Source organism: Amorphotheca resinae, assembly GCF_003019875.1.
Source record: "Amorphotheca resinae ATCC 22711 unplaced genomic scaffold M430scaffold_8, whole genome shotgun sequence".
Taxonomy (NCBI): Eukaryota; Fungi; Ascomycota; class Leotiomycetes; order Helotiales; family Amorphothecaceae; genus Amorphotheca; species Amorphotheca resinae.
In genome coordinates this window covers 139113-159377 of record NW_020194478.1, presented here as the reverse complement: position 1 = coordinate 159377, position 20265 = coordinate 139113, and the positions used below count along the sequence as shown (strand labels likewise).

The following is a 20265-nucleotide window of genomic DNA, read 5'->3' as shown; positions in this document are numbered from 1 at the left end:
GAGGAGCTCACTTTTTGACAAGGGGAGAGAGACATCTTACCACTCACCGGCGGTATCCCAATCATGACCGAACGGACGGTGGCGAAGCAATCGCGTGCGGCGCTTGATGACGATGATATCTCTATCACTTCCTCCCAGAGCGAGCAGTATTCTTCAGACCAGGAATTTCTGGTCGACAGGATCTTGGCTGAGAAGAGGGAGACGGATGGCAAGTTGTACTTTCTGATACTCTGGGCTGGCTATCCGGAGGAGAAGTCCACGTGGGAGCCAAAGAAAAATATCCAGGACCGTGATATCCTCAAAGCATGGAAACGTCGGAAGAAACTCGAAACGCGAGGAGTCAAGCCAGCTTTCAATCTAGCCAGGTTCAATGCTCGGGTTGCGGAGATAGCCAGGGAAAAGGCTGATCGTCATCGGCGTCGCAAGGCTAAGAGAAGACGGTTGGGTATACCCGTATCACCCTCCGAATCATCTGAGCCCGAGAATGATCATCATGACGATGACACTGATTCTACAGAAGCTATGGAAGTGTATGAACCGCCGGAAGATGTTCCAGAGACTACGAGAAGAGCAAACCTACCTGCCCGAAAGCCGGCACGTAATCAGCATGTTGGCAATGTTGAGAGATCGTCCGGTGTAGCATCGGCTCCTAGACGGAGGGGTAGTAACCAGCAGGACGTTGAGAGCGACTCTTCAGATGATGCTAATGGCCTCTTTGTTGGAGACAAGAAACGTGCCAAACAGAAAGCCTTGCAATCCTTACTGGAAAAGCGCTCCACGCGGAAAGGCCCACAAGCATCTGACAAGGCAGATCGAGGCCAAGCTGTTGCAAATGTACCCTTGAATGTGCGTTCTACTATATCTATCAACTGATAATTTCATTCTAACACTATAGATAGCCCGTGGCCGACCAGCAACGGCAGCAGCGAGAAAGGTCTTCATCACCTGAGATGCCTTTAGCTCAACAGCGCCAAGGCCAAAATCGAGAAGCACCCGCACCGCGGCCTGGTGTTAGCGATCCTCCATGGGCCACAAATGCATCCCCCGGAGGACCATCCGCAAGCATAACTGGAGATCCAGCTACTCGCGGAGTTTCGTCTGCAAGCAGGGGAAAAGGTGCTACACGAGGAGGAGCCCTTGCATCTAGAAATGTGTTCTCAATTCGTGGCTCAGCGAAGAAGAGACCCACTCTCATCGAAGTATCTTCGGATCCTAACAAAGAACAAAAGCTTTACACAAATTGGCACATCCGCCGAAAAGCACAGCTTGCCGCTCGGGACATGGCAGATGCTGCACCAGATCTTTCAGCTCTCGGTGGTCTATTCGACCCCTCAAATCCTTCTTCACTCCAGCCTTTAAAGCCGGCAACTTTGCGGAAGGCTTCATTTCCAAATCCAAAGCTACAGGAGTCAGATACCCGGCGGCCATCTATAGAAGTGGACGGACAACCTGAGATCTCCGACCTTGGAGAAGGTCCAACAAGAATTGAAATGCCTCTTAGCATTGCTAACCCAACCTCAGCCCCCGGCGAGCCATTGACTTCTCATCCGCCAATTAGACCGGCTTATGTACATGAACGACACGGTGCTGATGCCATATGCTACTTTTGGTATAACAGAGGAAGTTGCTCCAAGGGCATAAATTGTCCCTTTCTTCACTCTGATGACGCCAGCTTACCTATTGCCCCTGCGCCGAACAAAAAAGCGCAGGAAATAACTGAGCTTGAAAAGAATAAGGCTCAGCAATCTGATGCTTCTTTACCATCTAATACTCCTGATAAACGGCCATCGCACCTTGATGAGGAACGTAGAGAGCGTCAAAAAGAGAGGGAAGACGTGGTTGTCCACCACACTCCACAATCCAATAGTTCTTTGCTTCCAGATCCTTCAACTAGTCCAACCTTGAAAGACAACCCTACAAGATCGCTCAGAAAAGAGTCCTCGAGTAGGCCGCCATGGAATGAGCGAGATCCTTTCAATTCAATATGCCATTTTTGGCACACCACAGGCAAATGCAAAAATGGATCAACATGTAGATATCTCCATACTGAAGATGGCAACTTACCTGTGGCTCCTAAGCCGACAGGTAAGTCAGAAAAGACCTGCAGATTTTGGATAAAAGGGGGTTGCTATGCGGGCAGTAAATGCGAGTACAAACACCCCTCAGATTTGACTACAGTCAAGGATTCAATACCAGCTAGAATTCCCGAGCCCTCGCCTCAAGTCGCCGTTTCAAAGGCACCTCGGAAATCCGTCTCTTTCGCAATTGACAAGCCGGAGCATAGACCAGAGACCCCTCCCGAAGAAGCAAGGAATCTTATCTCTACAAGTTCCAAGAAAGGGCTGCCGCCAGAACTCAGAGAACGCTATGATAAAACCTGTTCTTTCTGGGCAAGAAATAATTGTCATCATGGTGAGAATTGCTGGTATAACCATTTTCATGAGCGTGATAGGCCAAAGGAAACGATGGTGCAATTGCAAAGTCAGGACGAAACCCCAATCGACTTGACTCTGGGAAACCACATCCATGAATCAAGGGAACAACAGGCAGATACAAGCAGCTCCCTCAGACAAACTCAACGCCATGGAATAAGTGAATCCGCTGACACTTCCCCAAAACCGATCTACCAAGAAGCTCCACCACCACTTAGTAAGGAATCTTCAGTTCCTAAAACAGGAACCATTCCACCTCCCCAAGAAAAAGGAGCAATGGATGTCGCACTCGGAAGCAGAACTAAAGAGCTCATCTTGGGTAATGACGAGCCCTTGTCTATTATTGTTGACTTTGAAGACATTGGTGACGCACTACAACAACCCTGGGGTCAATCATTTTCAGCTATTCAGAGACTTCACTTTCTCAAGATGTGTACTGCACAAGATTTTGCGGCCCAGCGGAGTACTTTAGAATTCCTCATGCTTTGGCATGGGAGCTTTACATCAATTACAGACAAGCAGGTGCTGGCAAAGATAGATCATGTTTCACAACATCTGAGGCTTTGTTCGGGGGGATTTATATCAGCTTGCAAGAACTTCAATGTTCTTATCTATCCAGCAATGGAGGAGTGGGGATTTGTTGGAGCACCGACCAACTCCTCTTCACAAGACACATTGAGATATCTCATCTTTCAAAGCAGCTCGGAGATTGAGAAACCTCTGGCATCTAAGGGTTCAGCTCCAACGCTTTATGGGAAGACATTGGTCAAAAGCTTACACGGACTCGATTACAACCAATTACTCCCCAGACATAAGAAGGGCCAGGTCTTTCACTTTTATTTACTATTTCCTGAAAGTAACAATCCAACTGCGGAATTTTTCGCATCTTGGCTCAGAGCATCTGACAACCGATGCAAGATATATAGTAGCCAGAAAAAAGGTTCCTGGGATTTCTTTGTCAAAAGCCCTGATATCGACGCTGGGGTTGTCTTGATTCACGAATCTGCATTGGCCTATATTTGCGAATTGCCTTCACTTTCTCATCTACTTTCTCCGTCTACTGCCAACAAAATGTTCACATTCTGGTGTATTGGAGACTGCTCAGTTCCAGACGCCTCAACTCTCGGACAAATCACCGTTACCCGAATACTTCCACATGGACACGCTTTTCTTCTCACACCAAGCTTTCTTATCGCAGAGCCAGAAAGGGCGTATTACCTCATTCGATGGTTTCGGGAGAAACTCAAAAAGTCCACGCCTGGGACTTGGAAGCTCGTTTGTGCACACAATATTGCCGACTACTTGCTTGATCTTGCAGTAGAAAAGTCGTTCGAACGAGATGCATTCTGTGAAGAGCATAATGAAAAGCCTGCTAAAGATTCAATGGCGGCCAAACGTGGTTTAAGCTATGAGGCATGTGAGGCCAGATTTAAGTGCCACGCGGCTATTTCCGATATGCTTTCAAAATACCTGGACGAATCTTCAGATACCTACGAGTCAGATCGAATGGATGGTGATGACAGTCCGGTTGTTTATGCCGATGAATCAATATCACCGGACGATGAACAGGCTTTAGTTGTCTGGTTTGCAGGATGGTCTATTACGAAATTAGAGCAATTCCGGAGGTACACTGTTGTTGGGACGAGCCCATCGAGTTCTGACCGTGCGGTGAGGATGAAAGAAATTGCGGTCATCCAGCCACCTTCTTCAAAGTCCCTAACAAATCCCGGAACTCCCATCAGGAATCCTGAACCAACTAACCAGGCTTCTGTTGCTGAATCTTTTATGGAAGCGGGAAAACTCAGGGCACTTGCAGTTGCAGCAAAGCTAAATTCGTCTTCCCCAAACAAACCGCCATCTACAACACATCCAACAACGTCGACGTCAATACCACCGTCAAAGCCTCCGCTTCAGCCTGTAGGCACTCTTGGGCCATATGTTGTGTCTGTCCCAAAACCAAACTCCTCCTCGGATGCGGCCCCCAAAAGTCCCGCACCTTCGACGAAAGCAACTCTCATCTCTGTGGATGGATCCGCCGAAATTGATACCAATTCCAATTCCCAAGCTGATGATGGTGCACGACGTACTGTCCAGATAGATGACATCGATGACTCGCGCGACCAAATGGATATCGACGCTCAAGTCCTCGATTTGATCGCTAGCGTTCAAGCAGAGGAGGAGCAGCGCCAACTACCGCCTCTCGTGACAGAAGGCCTAGGTAATTCTGCCGAACCACGTGTACCTCTGTCAGTAGAATCTGCTACGAAGAGTACATCCTCTGCATCCCAACGCGGTGTAATGATTTCTGAATCTTCGCCTCAAACTGGGATCACGTCTCCCTTCTCACCACCCCAATTGGATGGCTCTGGCGACGAGAGACCACAATATTCAGGATCGAACTCTGGGAGATTCGGGATTGCAACTGACCATAATGGTCGGCAATTGATGAGGCCCGACGGTCATTTTCCACCTGAAGATAGATATCGCGATCGCCGTACCATCGATGGTGTCCTACAATCTGGGCCCAGCTCACGGCAGTCTCCTGCCTCTGGCGACGCGATGGATATCGACCCGCCTGAAGAAGAGACAAGCAGGACGACTTCAGTCAATACTTTCTCTATCCGTGGACGAGCTAGTAGAGAAAAGGGAAGGAAAGAAGCTGGAGATAGAGTTAAAAAAGAGGTTAGATATGAAGTTACGACAGCTTGGTATGGGCGTTTGAAGGCGGAGGGTAAAGGCTGGGAACATATTTATGTAGATGGCTGGGAGAAGTGCTTCAGGAACTTGGGGGCTATGCAGCCTTTGGCATAAATAGCCACCTTATGTGTATTATAGAGACGTTGCATGGAAAGGACGGGGCTTGCTTTTCCCTTCGTGGCTTTGAGCTTTTATAGACTAGAATTCTAATCGCTGATATTTCAACTTTCGCTATTACTTGCTCACTGATCTTGAGCCACTGAACATCCATCTATTTCCCCTCTCAAACCCTCTATGTACGAGATAAGGAGAACTGGAAGGGGGGATTTACAGGCAGAAGAGGTGTTGATCTCTAGATTTCCTCACAGCGTAATATAGCCTACTTATGACAGTAATCCCAATACCAGACGTGCCAGAGGTCCCATCACTCAGCAAGATAATCCTCAGCCTCGACCCCCACACTCCTCGCCACGCCCCTAACCACCTCCCACCCAACAGCGACTCTATACTTGCTCCCCGCATCCAACGTATCCCCCGCATTCGCCGCGCCCACCTTAACCAGCAAGCGCAACGTCGCCAGCGTCGCAATCGCCATCTGAATATCCGCCGCGCCAGCCGTGCGTTCCCTGCCCCTGCCGGCCTTCGCCCGCAGATCCGCATCCTCCTCAATGGCGTGGAAGATCGCAAGCATGCGCTCGAGGACGAACGCCTGCGGACCGAGCAGCTTGCGCGAGATCTTGCGATGCTTGGTCACGCCCGGTCGACCTTTCGGGAGCGCGGTCCCGCCGCCCTTCTTGCGGCGTTTGGCGGCCGCTGCTTTCATGAAGTGGACTTGGTCGGTGCGCGGAGGGTTGAAGGAGGCGAGGTAGGCGGCGACGAGGAGAAGACGCGAGTAGTATGGGAGCTGGGCGCCGATGCCTCGGTATTTTCCATGTTGTAGGGAGCTGGGTAGAGGTGTTGGGTTGGTGGGTGTGTCGGCGACTATGCTGGGGACTAGCACCCCGTCGTTCTGGAATAGGGATCGGTTCGCAAGCAGGAGGCGGCTGAATTGGGACGCCGAATGCGTGCCTTCCAGCACGGGAGCTATGAATCTCGGCCATAGACGTAGACAAACCGAGCGGATGGAGAGGATATCTCGGCCGGAGTGCTTTGCAAGGGAGTCCCAGACAGCAGAGCCAAAACGGATCCAGACATCTTTGGTGTCTTTCGCACCTTCTGGGAGTTTGGGTGAGGGGTCCGTGAGAGAGAGTATTTGGAGAATTTCTGCCTTGGTGTAGGGGGGAAAGTGGATATGCGGAACGCCAGGGAAGTGTAGAAAGTTAGGACGAGGGGCGGTCACGATGAATACACTTGTGAGATTTGGAATCTAGAGTCGAGTCAGTACACAACCGCTCTTGGGCATGTGCTTGCACTTACCACCTCCCCCAATCTGGCCAGAGCTGGTAGCAAAGTTGGTGGCGCTTCTCTTTGATTGTCAATACCATCAAACACTAATACAAATCTCTGCTTTGCACCATCTGTCCTATCTGAAGTCCAGCCTTCAAATAATCTTCCAAGCTCAACGACTAATTGTGAAAGACTGTCGCAGCGTCGCACACCCTCCCTCCATCCCACGGCACTTGCAACGGCGCCAACCGTCTGCTCAAGTAGATGCCTCCCAGTAATACACTCAGCGCTCTTAACTATTGCATGTCGTAGATTATCTTCTGCGTGTTCTTCCTCTGAATCTCCATTGGCGGTGGTATTGGTTGGACCAGATGACAACGCCTCCAGAAGAGCCTTTGTTATAGCGCTTTTACCCGTAGCTTCGAGACCGTGAAGAACAATGTTTCTAGGCGGTGCGCCCCGAATCTGAAGCGCGAATTGTCAGCCAGATGATCTTTCCTTGGTACATTGTCAAGGTGTTGCCCAGACTCAAGCACTTACGGAAAGCAATGTTGCCAAAGAACGAATCTGTTGATCTCGACATGGGAAACTTGAACGGAGGGAATTGAGTACCAACTCATTTGGTAAAGAGAAAAGCGAAGCCATTGCGGTCAATCGTGAAGCTCACCTCCACGAATTCCACCGAGGTACCTAGTCTCATTGAAACTTTGGGGAGACGCGTCCGGCTATCGCGTTGTTTGCCGCGCGCTTATTCTATATTACATAATCAATACGACGACTTACTTCGTTTCCAAATAATCAACCGATACAGAATCCCTGAAATCTGTTATCACCACTCGAGTCGAATCTATCCCTTGTTCCGGCATCAACAGTCATATGTAGGCTATTTGAATTGACAGACAAAGTCTTAAGGATATGTACTTCCATTCTATTCTCCTCTCCATCATCAGCTTGGTCTTCCCAGCATAGCTGAAGCCTAAAGATAAGGTCCGTCCATGGTGTCCATCATGTTAACGTGTTGCGCTTTGAGAAAACTTAATATCAACTCAAGGTATCTTTCATCTGATGGCTTTACGATTCAATTCAAGCTTTAATAATACTTCCCCAGAACTCTGGTTTCTGTATATGCGAGTCTAGGAGCATTCTAACCCCCCCCTTTTTTTCTCGCTTCAGCTCTCGCCCGGATCTCCACGATTTTCAAGATAATTCAAGTGTATAGCCATGTCTGCCAAGCTTATTACCACATGACCACACAAGAAGTCAAGGACAGGCTGCATAACATGCAAGATGAAAAGGTCAAGGTATATATATTCTCTCGTATAACCAGGACCTCTCGTATATCTAGTAATTCTGGTAATCTTTCGAGGGCGCTCTCAATTCTATACCTACTTGAACTCTACAGAGAGGACTTATAAATAGGTAAATAGACACTCGAAAGTAGCGTATAGCAATACTATAATATGACTGAATTATAAACCATGAGAATAGTTTCTATCTTCTCCCTCGTGAATCTTCCATCTCAGGAGAACTGGATCTGATAATTGCGGATACTCCTTTACAAGACGCAGGGTTGAAATCACGGGCCTTAACTCAAACCTTCAAAATCTCCAGCATTAAGCAACCCCGCCAAAAAAACATTCCAGAGAGTATTAGCAGAGGGGATTGTTTTTCCTCTATAATTTTTAAAGAAAAGAAGATTCAGAAGGTACATAAAATCCTTCTCATCGAGCGGATGTTTGAGATGTTTACATCACGTGATTAGCCCCTGAGACCATCGTCGAGGGGGACGAAATGCGCAAATGCGTATTATTACTCTACAAACCATTACATTTAAGAGAAAGATAGAGAAGAATCAAGAGAGCAAAAGATTTCAGATCTCACTTGTAAATACAAGGAATGGCCCAAGTTTAGGCAATATCAAAACATGGCCAACCTCCTGGTCAAGCACAGGATATGTAAACACGTCCTAAACACCAGGGAATCAACCAAATCCCCAGATCAAAAGATAAATACAATGCATATATTAAATCCTAAAGTATGAATTCATCCTCCCTTAATACCAAAACCATGAACCCACCTCATCTTTCCCTCCTCCTATGCGCGCATCGTCCCCAAAACGCATTCACCACGCGTCACCCGCCAAATTCACGGTTCCTCCCTCATATACCACAATAAGAAGAATTCTCTCACTAACAAACAAACAGCAAACCCCAACCCAGCCCGCCTGGAGCAGCTGGTGTAACCGTAAGTTCCACCCCTTACCCCAACCCAGACTACTAACAACTCTCACAGACCCAGGTTTCAGACCCTTTGGCGCTTGCGCCATAAAAAGAAAAAAAGTCTCCAGACAAAAAAAAAAAAAAAAAAAAAGGGACATTCTTGAGAGTCCGAACAATGGCCTCGAAAGAGGAATTGTAACATGTGCACCACAGGGTGTAGCAACAGTAGGCCACCGTGGTCATGGCCTATAGGGATCAGCGGGGGGGAGGATGGGCGGCTTCAAAAACCTGAAAGACGGTTTTCTACGAGATCCTAGGCTTAGGATCTCCGAGTTTTGGTATTTTTTTCCCTGCTGATACACAGTGTAGATATACCTTTTTGGTGTTTTCATTGCCATGTAGTCTCCTGACTTGCGAAGAACGCGTCAGGTAAAGTGAATTGGCACATACAGAGCGCGACTTGCGCTCTGATGCGAGTCGAGCTTCAGCAAACTGAACATTGACGCGACGATATTGAATGGAAGATGCATCACGTCTACCATTAAAGGATGTAAGGAACTCGGTGAAATGATTATAGACATAACGCCTGCACGTGCAGGGGTATCACGACATTATCGTACAAAAATACTTCCAACGCCACTCCTTGCAACATCCCATCCATTATAATCTACAGAGATTTGGTCAACGTCGAGTTTCATCCAATCGCCGCTGATGGTAAGCCTCTTCCTGCATTCGTCTGTCCCTTTCCTCATTCATTCGTCGGTCCCTCTCGTAACTGCTCTCAAAACGGTCACGACCTGGGAGTTGCTGCTGGTATTGCATGCCCAAAGGGGTTCCTTGGTGCTGTGGCGCCTGAACGTACCCTTGCTGTTGTGGAGCTGGTGCCGAAGATGCTGTGAGCGGATAGCGGCCGTCGAAGCTGTTTTGTCTTGATCGATGCAACGAGTGTTGTGCGGTATATTGAGTTGGTGGCGATGCCATGTGCGAAGGGCCCGCAAATGCCATTTGACGATGACCCGGCTGTTGTTGGCTTTGGGGTTGGTATGTTGGTCCGAGTTGAGGCGAGCCAGCAGCATTGGACTGTTGCTGCTGCATGTGATAAGGTTGCCTCGAATAGTAGTCACGCTCGGATGGCGGCGCATGGTCAAGCGGGGACGCCATTTGCGGTCGACTTGCTGGCTGAACTGGCGGAGGAGGCGTTACAGAGTACGGAGATTCCTTCACTCTCATAGAGGGTTGGGAGGCAGCAGAACTACGAGAATATCCGCCTGACACGCTCAGATGTTCACCAAGAGGTGGTTCACGGCGAACAGGAGGAGGTTGCGAATTCAGGGATTGACGAGGTGGTTGGGAATACATCGGCTGCTGTTGCTGCATTGGAGGCGGGGGAGCATAGCTTCTGCTCTCGAAGCTGTTGGGGGTATAGCTGCGAGCTGAGCCAATAGACGAAGTATGCTGGTGCTGAGGGTATCCAGATGGCTGAGGGTACTGGTGTTGGGTTTGAGGAGGTTGGTGCTGAGAAGTCAATTGTGGGGGCATTTGCTGCGACATCTGTGGAGGCGGTTGAGAAGTTGCTTGGGGGTGATGAGTTGCGTAACGAGGAGGTTGCAATGCTTGTTGGGGAGGAGGGGTCTGCGACGTCTGTACAGTGGTTGAGCCAATGTCGTTGACACGCTTCGAAGGTGGGTGAGGATCACTGGGCTCATCATTTAGCAAAGACATGATGTTCGACTTGCGCGCAGGCTCTTGGCGGACTGGAGCGGCAGGCGGAGCTTGTGGAGGAGGCACGGGGTGTTGTTCTTGGCTTGCGGGTGGCGCACTCCTTGGAGGCCGAGGAACAGCTGGCGAAGGGCTGGACTTCACTTCTCGAGCTGTTTTGGTATTCTCGCTCATAATATTCCGGACAGACTGATGACTACGGGGTGGATATTGCTGAGGGGGAGCTGTACGTCTGACTTCAGCTGCCGACATTTGGTGGGCAACTTCGGGTCTTGAATTGGCCGCGACGCTAGGATGCATAGATGAAGCCGGATATGGTTCATATTGATGCAAATTCGACACGTCGGTCTCCTGTTTCATTTGGAGATGACGTTCTCGCTGCATGGCTTGCTGATGCATTGCTTGGTGCTGGGCCTGAGCCTGTTGAGCCTGAGCCTGGGCCTGAGCCTGGGCTTGTGCTTGTGCTTGTGCCTGAGCCTGGGCCTGTGCATGAGCCTGAGCCTGAGCCTGAGCCTGGGCCTGAGCCTGAGCTTGGGCTTGGGCTTGCGCCTGGGCCTGAGCTTGAGCTTGAGCTTGAGCTTGAGCCTGAGCCTGAGCCTGAGCCTGAGCCTGAGCCTGAGCCTGAGCCTGAGCCTGAGCCTGAGCCTGAGCCTGAGCCTGAGCCTGAGCCTGAGCTTGGGCTTGGGCTTGAGCTTGAGCAGCTTGCTCACGTTCTAGCCGCAGGGCTTCTTGACGTTCTCTGTGTGCTTCTTGAGCGGCCATAAGCGAACGCTGTGAGATGGAGTCGGATATTGGTGGCGTTGATGAGCCTTGCTGTGCATTTGCGGCTTGTATGATGGGACGCTGCGGATCGGTATTGAAATAGCCTAAGGCAGGTCCACGTGGTGGTCTTGGCTGTTGCTGCAATGGCTGTGGTGGTTGCTGAGCGGATTGTTGAGGCAGGTGCTTGCTTAAGATTGACGCCGGAGTGGCTGGCGAACCCAAGGTCGGTGGAACGGGACCTGCTTGAGCCAATGTCGGGAAACGAGAACTCAAGCCGGGTTGCGTTGGAGAACCTTGCTGCAAGACCATGCTTTGACCGGCAGATGACATATCATCAAGTCCCTCCATAACAGATCCCGATCGTGGGACCGAACCTGATGGGGTATCGATGCGTCTCTTCGGTATAACGATTGGCTTTGGCAGAGGGCCGGTTGACTCTCCTCTCCTTCGCTTCTCGTCGGCCTCTTCCGCGATCTCTTTCCACGAACTCATTTTGCCTGAATCTACCTGGCGTAAATAATAGTTTTTGACCTGTACCTGGACGTTAGCGTCATGTCGACTCTTATTACTGTTTGAAAGTTCGGTAAGCCATTGTTGAAAAACGGAGTTGTATACCATGATATGTGTCTTCGAAGTCATAAACTTTGCTATTCCATGCCAATCTGTCCCAAAGTGCCGCAATAAAGCAGGGAAATCATTTTGCTCAGGTACGCTCCAATAGCTTGATGTTTGCTGAAGATTTCGTCGGTCTTGGCCGTCCGAGGTCGTGGGAGTGCTGGAATCGGGGCGTTCTTGGCTAGCGAAAGTCTGTGGCATGACCTCAAATTCAACATTCATGGGGGGATTAGGTCTATCACCAGGAGTGTATGGGGAAGCAACGAAATTAGGAGTGGAGGAAGCCCCATCATACTGCAGAGGAAATCGATTTAGACCAGCGGATTCGCGGCGGGATGAGGAAGAGACTGGCTGCGTAGCTGGCGATTCGCCTTGTTGGCTCGGCGGTGTTGGAGCAGCAGCCAAGAGTTGACTGTTCTTGGCTTGCTTGGAGGCTTTCTCACGAGGGGCCTTGGTCTTCCGCTTGGTAGGAGCCGCATCGCTACTGGTCTCTCCCTTTGGAGCCGCAGCCGATTTTCGTCCGGGAGTGGGCGCTGGACTCGTCGTCTCGCTGTCACCATTAGTGTTCTCGAATGCAAACGTTGGAGCGGCTGCACGTCTTGGGCGGCGTCTTTCCGACCCATTCTCAGTCTCCTGACCATCTTCCCCATCTTCTCCCTTGACGATGTCTACCGTCAACGCGCTTGACTTTGGCTTCGCCCCTTTCGGAGCTGCTCTTCTACCTTTCCTCCTCCCCTGTTTTTTGATCTTTTCCTTGAGGTTTGAACTATGCTTGACGAGATAATAGTGTTGAATGCAAGCTTTATAATCACGTTGAGGAAGATGTTCTGCGATCTTGCCCCACTGTTTAGGAGTCTCCAAGTAAGCCTTTTCAAAAATCTCACATTCCTCTTCTGTGAAATTATCGATGGGCTCCCCATATTCAAGCCTTGCAATAGATCTCTCAAACGGGACGAGATGCGTTCTGTCGATGAAAACGTTTTCGAGTCGCTCTTCTTCAGTCCAATACATGTCTGGAATGGTAGCCTCCTTTGCGTTCGCAGTTTCGATCCTGTCATCGCGCTCTTGCTTTTCTTTGGTTTCAGTTGCTTCCTTGGCTTCCTGTTCAGATTCTCGAAGGACCCTGTCAAGATCGTGCGCGGTTGCGAATCTGCTTCCAGTACGTCGGGATTCTGACTTCCCACCAGGGGTGGGAGTTGAGAGAGCTGCTGCTTCAGCTGCAGCTTTTGCCCGTGCCTTCACGAACTTCTCTCTGCTTCGAACAGCAACAGGATCATTTGAGAAGTCAGTCCATTTGCGATATTTGTAGTAGCGCTCCTTCCATGCCTGGCGCTCTGCTTCTTGTTCTTTTTCCTTGGAAACTTGACTGAGTATTTTCTTCTTTTTCAGCAATGCTTCCACAAGTGGATCCGGCTCAAGAGTCTTCAAGAATTCTGGATCTTGGTCCCATCGCTTGCAATTAAATTTTGGTAAGCTTGATAGCGGAGGCGTCTTCATCATCTTGCGGACAGCCTGAAGCTCTTCTTCGCGCTCTAGTATAGCCAATTCATCTTCGCTCTCCTCAGGCAGGTCCATCATAGGCTTGTCTTCCGTAGGTTTGCTATCAGCAACTGGTTCCGCATCAGGTACCGGCTCGTTCACTCCTACGAATTTATCTGAAGGTGTGGTGTCCAGCAAGGGTTGTGAATCTACAGTCGATGCTACGTGAGATTCGCTGATAGGTTCTGATTCCAGAGCAGATGCCTGCGCTTCGAGACGCGAGACAACATCGTTGCCATTGATAATAGGCACCGCCACCGGTTCAGATTCAACTAGCGGTGCTTCCGGCATGTCTTGGTCTTCCGTTGTCGGTAATGTCTCTTCTTTGTTTCCGACTGCTTGATCCTCCATCGGTTCCTCCGGAGGCACACAATCCTCTCGTTTGTTGGAGCGATTGCCGACAAAGTGTCGAGCCTTGAAGAAAATTGATTCAGGATCATCTAAGGATGACTCCCGGTAGGGCGCTAGCAGAAAAGCGTCAAGGACTTCCGGTGGCCGTAGAGGGGAAAGCTCTAATAACTTTTCCTCATACAGCTCTTGTTTCAATTCCTTTATAAACGCGAGCCTTTCCTCCCGCTGTTTCTCGTCCTCCTGGTTATTCTCACCTGCATCGTACAACTGCAAGAGCTCGTCCGGCAACGGTCTATCATCGTCTTCCGGAGGAGGAGGAAATTTTGAGAGTACGCCCTCAATCTTCTCCATGTCTTCCTCCAAGAATTCAGCACGACCGATAGAGTCAACCGAATCGGCATCTGAATCATCAGAGACATTGTCAACAGTTGCGGGAGACTCCTTAGATGGGACAACAACGGCACGCTTGCCACCAATGAACCGGCGTTTTCGACGAACATCTTTGGATGAGGAAACAGGCTCTGATTTCGACTCGGAGGGCTGAAATTTGTCCGACGACGCAATTCTTTCCGAGGGCTTCTCATTGGGCCTGGGTTCTTTTTCACTATCAGTCGATCGAGGCAGTGGCGGCTCTGGTTGCTTGTTAATGCTAGCAGGGCTCTGGATACTAGATTGTACGCCACTGGAACCTGGCCTAGATGGTTCGGAAGGTACTTTTCTTGGGCCAGCAAGCTCCGGATTGATCCACTTTTTTGATGCCACGACGCCACTTTCTCTTCCAATGTGCAAGCGAGCCACCTTAGGAGCACCGTGTGAACGGGGGGCCGTCGGAACTGGCACCCCGATGACAGAACTAATGGCTGGGCCTGTAGGAGGGACTGGTGATGGAGTCGTGAGGGATTTAGAAGCCGAGGAAGGGGCAGGTACGCCTGTCGAGGCAGAACCAAAAGCAGGAACTTGTGGAGGAGGTGTTGCCGATGGCTGTGTTCGACGATTCCAATTAGGATCCGGTGATGGATTCCGACCATGAAAATCGTCATAGTATCCGCCCCTTCCGCGTCCGCGAGCTCCTCGTCCCCTACCGTATCCACCACGGAAAGATTGCAGAGCATCAGAAGGCGAGGCAGCGGGTAAAGGTCCGTCCCTCGAGCCTCTGCGCGCGAAACGGTCTGAATCCTGGCTTGGCGGGGGGTCTCGAATGGGTTCGCGAGAACCGTAATTTGGTGATCGACCTCTGCCTTGAGGTGATGATGGTCTGCGACCTCTGAAGCTATCACCCCGCTCCCATCGATCACGATCCCGACCTCGATCATCACGAAATGGCGGAAGCGCCCTGTCGTCTCTTGGACTTCTATATTCACGTTCAGGCTCCCGAGCTCTATCCCGACTATCGTCACGCCAACCGCCTCGCCCTCGAGGTCGTCCCCGCGAACCTCGGAAATCCCCTCTATAACCGAAGTCGCCTCTGAAGTCCCCGCCGTAGCTGTTTGCACGAGGGCCACTGGGAGCTCCATCAATTAAAGCTTTTGGGCCTCGCGGTGGCTCGCGCGGAGGAAAATCTCGACCTGAGTCGCGTCCACTGGACTCTCTGAAGCTGTCTCTGTTTGATGAAAAGTTTGGCCTTGATGAGGAATCGATCGACCTCCGTCTCTCCCCACCCCGTGCGGAACCACCTCGATAATCATCTCGAAATTCATTATACCGTCCAGGCGACCGTGATCGCGGAGAGCGACGAGACTCGCCCGAATCATATGCAGGATTTCTGGACGACCTAGCATTCAAAAAATTAGCATTGAAACGGGGAGTTTGATCAGAATACCGACATTCATGTTGAGGGGCAATGGCCCTATGGAAACCGCAACCAGGATTTGATTGTCGCCAGTGGTAGTGTCCAGATGCGACAAGATGCGTATTACTCTATGTGCTTGCTGGTCGTTGCAATGTTGATGAGGTATCTCGTAGACACGCTTCTGCCGCCTGGCAGGCGCTGAAAGAGAAGGACGACACAAAAACGCAAGAGAGTGAAATTGGCGGTCGTAATTAATGTCCTATCGCGGCTGAATAGTCGTCATGAACCCTCAACCAGGTTTCTGTAGATGTGTATGAGAGACGGGATGATGTTTTGAGAGCGCTCGCCTTGAAGATTCGATCTCGAATGGCTTATCCGCTAAATCGGCTAAATCGAAGCTAACAACCCCTGCACTTTGCGGCTCTAGGCCAAGCGCAGAGGCGCTCGGCTAAGTTATCGTCTATCGTCTTGTCTTGACGTTTATTTTTCCCCAGACTTCATAAATTGATATAAATATACAGCTTCTCCGGAAAAGGGTCCAACCCGCCCGCGAACCTTCTTTCGAAAGTGAAACTTTCCCTATTTAGGATCTTTCTTTTTGAACCATATCCATTTTCGCATATCAGTCTACCGCTACCGCCACCCCCACCAGCTTCCTCTCAACCCCACCATGGCGGCCTCTTCAGAGCAGCCAGGAGCCCCGCCCTCCTCTGTTACGGCTGCAGTGCTCGTCCAATCGAATGGAATGCCCGAGGGCTCCCAAAAGGTCGAAGAGTTGGATTTTAACAAGTTTCACGGCCGGGCAATAACAGTGGATGATTTGATTGGGGGCATGAATAACATGGGGTTCCAGGCAAGCTCAGTGGGAGAGGCGGTACGGATCATAAATGAGATGGTAATTAATCCCTCATTCTTCTCCCATAAGTTCAGGTCTAATATCCCACAGCGCGCATGGCGAGATCCCGAAACCTCCGACAAGACCACCATCTTCCTAGGCTATACATCCAACCTCATCTCCTCCGGTCTCCGCGGCACCCTCCGCTACCTCGCACAACACAATCATGTCTCTGCAATTGTCACTACTGCCGGTGGCATCGAAGAAGATCTCATAAAATGCCTTGGCGACACTTACATAGGCTCGTTCTCGACTCCGGGCGCCGAGCTGCGTTCCAAGGGCTTGAATCGCATCGGGAACCTCATCGTCCCGAATAACAACTACTGCCTGTTCGAAGACTGGTTGATACCCATCCTAGACACCATGCTTGAGGAGCAGGAAGCTAGCAAGGATACGGAGGAGCCCATCAATTGGACGCCGTCGAAAGTCATCCACCGCCTAGGGAAGGAGATCAACGATGAGCGCTCCGTCTATTACTGGTGCTACAAGAACAATATCCCAGTCTTCTGCCCCGCTCTCACGGATGGTAGTCTAGGCGATATGCTGTATTTCCATACGTTCAAGGCCAGCCCGAGACAGCTGAAGATTGATCTTGTCGAGGATATTAGGAAGATTAACACGATTGCCGTGCGGGCTAAGAGGGCCGGAATGATTATCCTTGGCGGCGGGGTCGTTAAACATCATATTGCAAATGCATGCTTGATGAGAAATGGGGCAGAGAGCGCTGTATATATCAATACGGCGCAGGAATTTGACGGGAGTGACGCAGGGGCAAGACCGGATGAGGCTGTGAGTTGGGGAAAGATTAAGGTCGGGGCAGATAGTGTTAAAGTATGTGTCACTTTGCAGAATCTTATTGTAGTAGCGCTTTTAGGATTGGCTAACGAGGATCAAGGTCTATGTCGAAGCAACGGCTTGCTTTCCACTCATAGTAGCGTCTACTTTTGCGAAAGACAAATGCGCCCCTTGAACAAGAAACAGAGGAGCAAAAAGAAAAAAAAAACAAAAAAAAGAAAAGAAAAATGCCTTTTGGACGAAAACTCCTCATTGTGCCTGTTATACGAGTGCCTGTATGCGAACCCGCCCTATCTACAATGCCCAGCGTCCCAATATCAGAACCGAAGAAAAAGGAAAAGAAACCGAATAATCAACACTCTCGGCAGTAAACCGGGTCTAGATGTTTGCACTACGGATCAGTCAATACTTTCCGTAGTTGCACTATGCATGAGGTAATTGTAGTGAGGAGCCTCAAAGAGTATCTGATCAATCAGTTTGTAAGTACCCACAAAGTTTGCCGAAAACAGTCATTCGAATTGTTGGAAAGGGAACTGACGCTTTTCTCGTATTTCTTGGAAGAAAAGGAGACTTTCCAGTTATTGAGCAAGTTATGAATCTGGATCCAGCTTCTCAGTTATGGAAAGCTCTCGGATATAGCTGGCGTCCCCTCAGACTCTGTCCTCGTCTCGTTGGGTGGCGGATCCGCCGTCTTTTGTAGATGCATATACTCGTCTACATAATCGTCGTCCGAACATGCCCAGCGTAGCCTCGATTCCGTCCTCGACTCTCTCGCCTGCTGGTGGTTGGCGAATCCCATTTGGGGCCGAGATTGTTACCTGCAAGCTTCTCCAGCTCATCGATGCTAGATTTGCCATTCTTCTTCTTGGGTGATTCGCGTGAACGTCCAGGTGGGAAATTTTGCCCCCCCTCCAGTAATTTACCAAGGCTGCTATGGAGCTCTATCAACTTCTTTAGGAATTCATCTTTGACAAGGACACCCAAAGATTCAACTGGTTGCTGGAAATAATTCTGGTCAATGAGATCGCTGGTCCCTGCTGTTGCCCACATAGCGAACTCCATTAGCGTGGTTATAAGTGACCGCATCTTAGCCAGAATCTGCTGGCTAATGAAGTTGGAACGTCTTTCGGCACAGATTTCGTCGAGGATTTTGGGTAATTGGGCGTGCATCTTGGCTTGCATATGATCCAGGTCGGCTGTCTTTAGATGCCCCAATTTCTGTAGGAGATTGTCTTTCAGCTGGTCCATTCTCCTCTTAAGACCATCCTGGAGAGCTTCTGCTCTGATTGCACCCATGTCGACACGTCTTCCCATCATAACCTCATGTGACATCTCCAACTGCTGTTCAACTTCGTCCTCTAGGAACATCTTTCTGGCTTCTTCTCGACTCCGAAATTCAGAATAAGCTAAAAGGAGTTAGCATGTTTCTTAATTCTGAGAAGGTGGCAGGTAGAGCCAAAACAACATCCCAAGCGCAACAAATAGTGTATGACGCATGGATCCGTTCAAAATGAAGAACAGTCATTCTTACCATTTTCAAGATTCTTTCTGAGATCCTCTTCATCTGGCTTGCCTTTCTTCTTGGGTCGACCCCTAGCTTTTGGAGCAGCCTGGGCTGGCTCTTTGTACCATCCCATCTGCCGGTCTCGCTCTTCCTCCTCCCTCTGAAGTGTCTTCTGGCGCTCCTGCTCCCTCTCTCCATTCCAACCCCGTTGTCTGCCTTTATATGCGAGCAGACCTTGATACATCTCATTCTCGTCCTTCTTCTTGCGTTCTTCTTTACGTCGAAGGAATTCCTGCTGCTCATTTTCTTGGTCCGAGATGGTTGCGTATTTGCGCTTGGGAATACTTTTGGACGGGCTCTTGGTAGTCTTGGGAGTGGAAGTTTTGATGTTCTGTTGAACGGGATGATCTTCGTTGCGCAATTCCTCTTGCTCTCCGAACTTCTGCGTGGGATCGTATTTTGAGGTTCTTGATCTGAATTGGACCGAATCCTCGAAGAGATTTTGATCGTTGACTCGGAAGGCCCCGGACCTGCCTATGGGTGAACCTCCGTCCGTCTGTCGTACGTTGGAAATGGTGGCACGCGGTAGTGGGGTTGAGAACACGGCGCGACCGATGTATTGCTGCTCTCCATTTGTATAAACCTCCAAGTCTTTGTTATTGGCATACAGTTCGGTCTGGCCAAGGTCTGACAGTGGGCCTTGATATATAGATCGTTCTGGGTTCATGTCTGCCTCTGGACGCGCAGTCGGATTTTGGTAATCGATCGGGTCAGGTTCGGTGCTGTCTGGATCGAAGTATGGACAATCTTCCGGACAGGATGCGAAATTGTCATTGGTGGAGCTGCCTATCTGGTTCTCAGGTACGTGATGTGGACAACGTTGAATTGTGGGAGAGGGTTGGTGATGGTTAGAGTCATCTTCTAAGCAGTCCGAGCAGTCTGAACAAACCGAGCAAGAGCAATCAGAGGGAGCTGAAGTGTTGTTACCGTCTAGACCTATCTCACCAAAGCGGGCAGGAGCATCTTCATCTTGCCGCGCCGACGCAATAGCTGAATGGGGCATCAAAGGATCGTCACCGACTGTGTCCTCAGCAGCGGTGTCTGTTCTAGTTTCGCGATCGTATATTTCGATCTGAGAAACACCAGTGCTTTGGTGACCACCGTTGAGTTCTCTTTCGAGGTAGGCTCGTCCGTTAGTCGCTATCTCTACTCCCGCAGCTCTGGAAAGTTCTCTCTGCTGCTCCCAGCTGTGAAGCCAAGGACTCTCTTCCCTCGAGAACCAGGGAGGAGGTCCAGTTTCGTCAGCCATGCCTGGAATTGCTTGATGGGTGGTGTGCGGGAAGGAGGACTGATGACCTAGGTCTAAAGAATGTGAGCGAAAGCCACTTCTCGTAGTTGCGATGTCACTTCGTTGTTCAAGGGCATTCCACGAAGATTCAGTTTCTCTAGAAGAGGGTTGGAGGTCTTTGTTAGGGATGTCCATAGGATGTCCGCCCTGTCTCGTAGTAGTGAGTCGGGAGGTTTGGTTAGAGTGGTGGGTGAGAAATTCGTTCGCGCTTGAA

General features: G+C 50.0%; 4 protein-coding genes across 4 annotated transcripts; 2 read left to right on the top strand and 2 right to left on the bottom strand.

Moving 5' to 3' along the window:
* Positions 1-63: 63 nt before the first annotated feature.
* On the top strand, positions 64-5243 carry M430DRAFT_20125 (hypothetical protein; the record flags this gene model as incomplete). The annotated part of the gene is made up of 2 exons (XM_024864224.1): positions 64-846; positions 900-5243. The coding sequence occupies 2 exons, from the start codon at positions 64-66 to the stop codon at positions 5241-5243; spliced, it is 5127 nt and encodes a 1708-aa protein (XP_024719400.1).
* A 310-nt stretch (positions 5244-5553) lies between these two features.
* On the bottom strand, positions 5554-7160 carry M430DRAFT_20124 (hypothetical protein; the record flags this gene model as incomplete). The annotated part of the gene is made up of 3 exons (XM_024864223.1): positions 5554-6495; positions 6546-6980; positions 7056-7160. The coding sequence occupies 3 exons, from the start codon at positions 7158-7160 to the stop codon at positions 5554-5556; spliced, it is 1482 nt and encodes a 493-aa protein (XP_024719399.1).
* A 2132-nt stretch (positions 7161-9292) lies between these two features.
* M430DRAFT_35686 (hypothetical protein) lies at positions 9293-15827 on the bottom strand. Its single transcript, XM_024866790.1, has 4 exons — positions 15544-15827; positions 11831-15491; positions 11147-11746; positions 9293-11110 (listed from the first exon to the last, which is right to left on the bottom strand). Coding segments are annotated over exons 1-4 (5958 nt in total). The 5' UTR covers positions 15546-15827; the 3' UTR covers positions 9293-9415.
* Positions 15828-16179: 352 nt separating this feature from the next.
* On the top strand, positions 16180-17374 carry M430DRAFT_104662 (hypothetical protein; the record flags this gene model as incomplete). Its single annotated transcript, XM_024860940.1, has 3 exons — positions 16180-16404; positions 16456-17235; positions 17300-17374. 3 exons carry the CDS (start codon positions 16180-16182, stop codon positions 17372-17374), a joined length of 1080 nt encoding a protein of 359 aa, XP_024719397.1.
* Positions 17375-20265: the final 2891 nt, after the last annotated feature.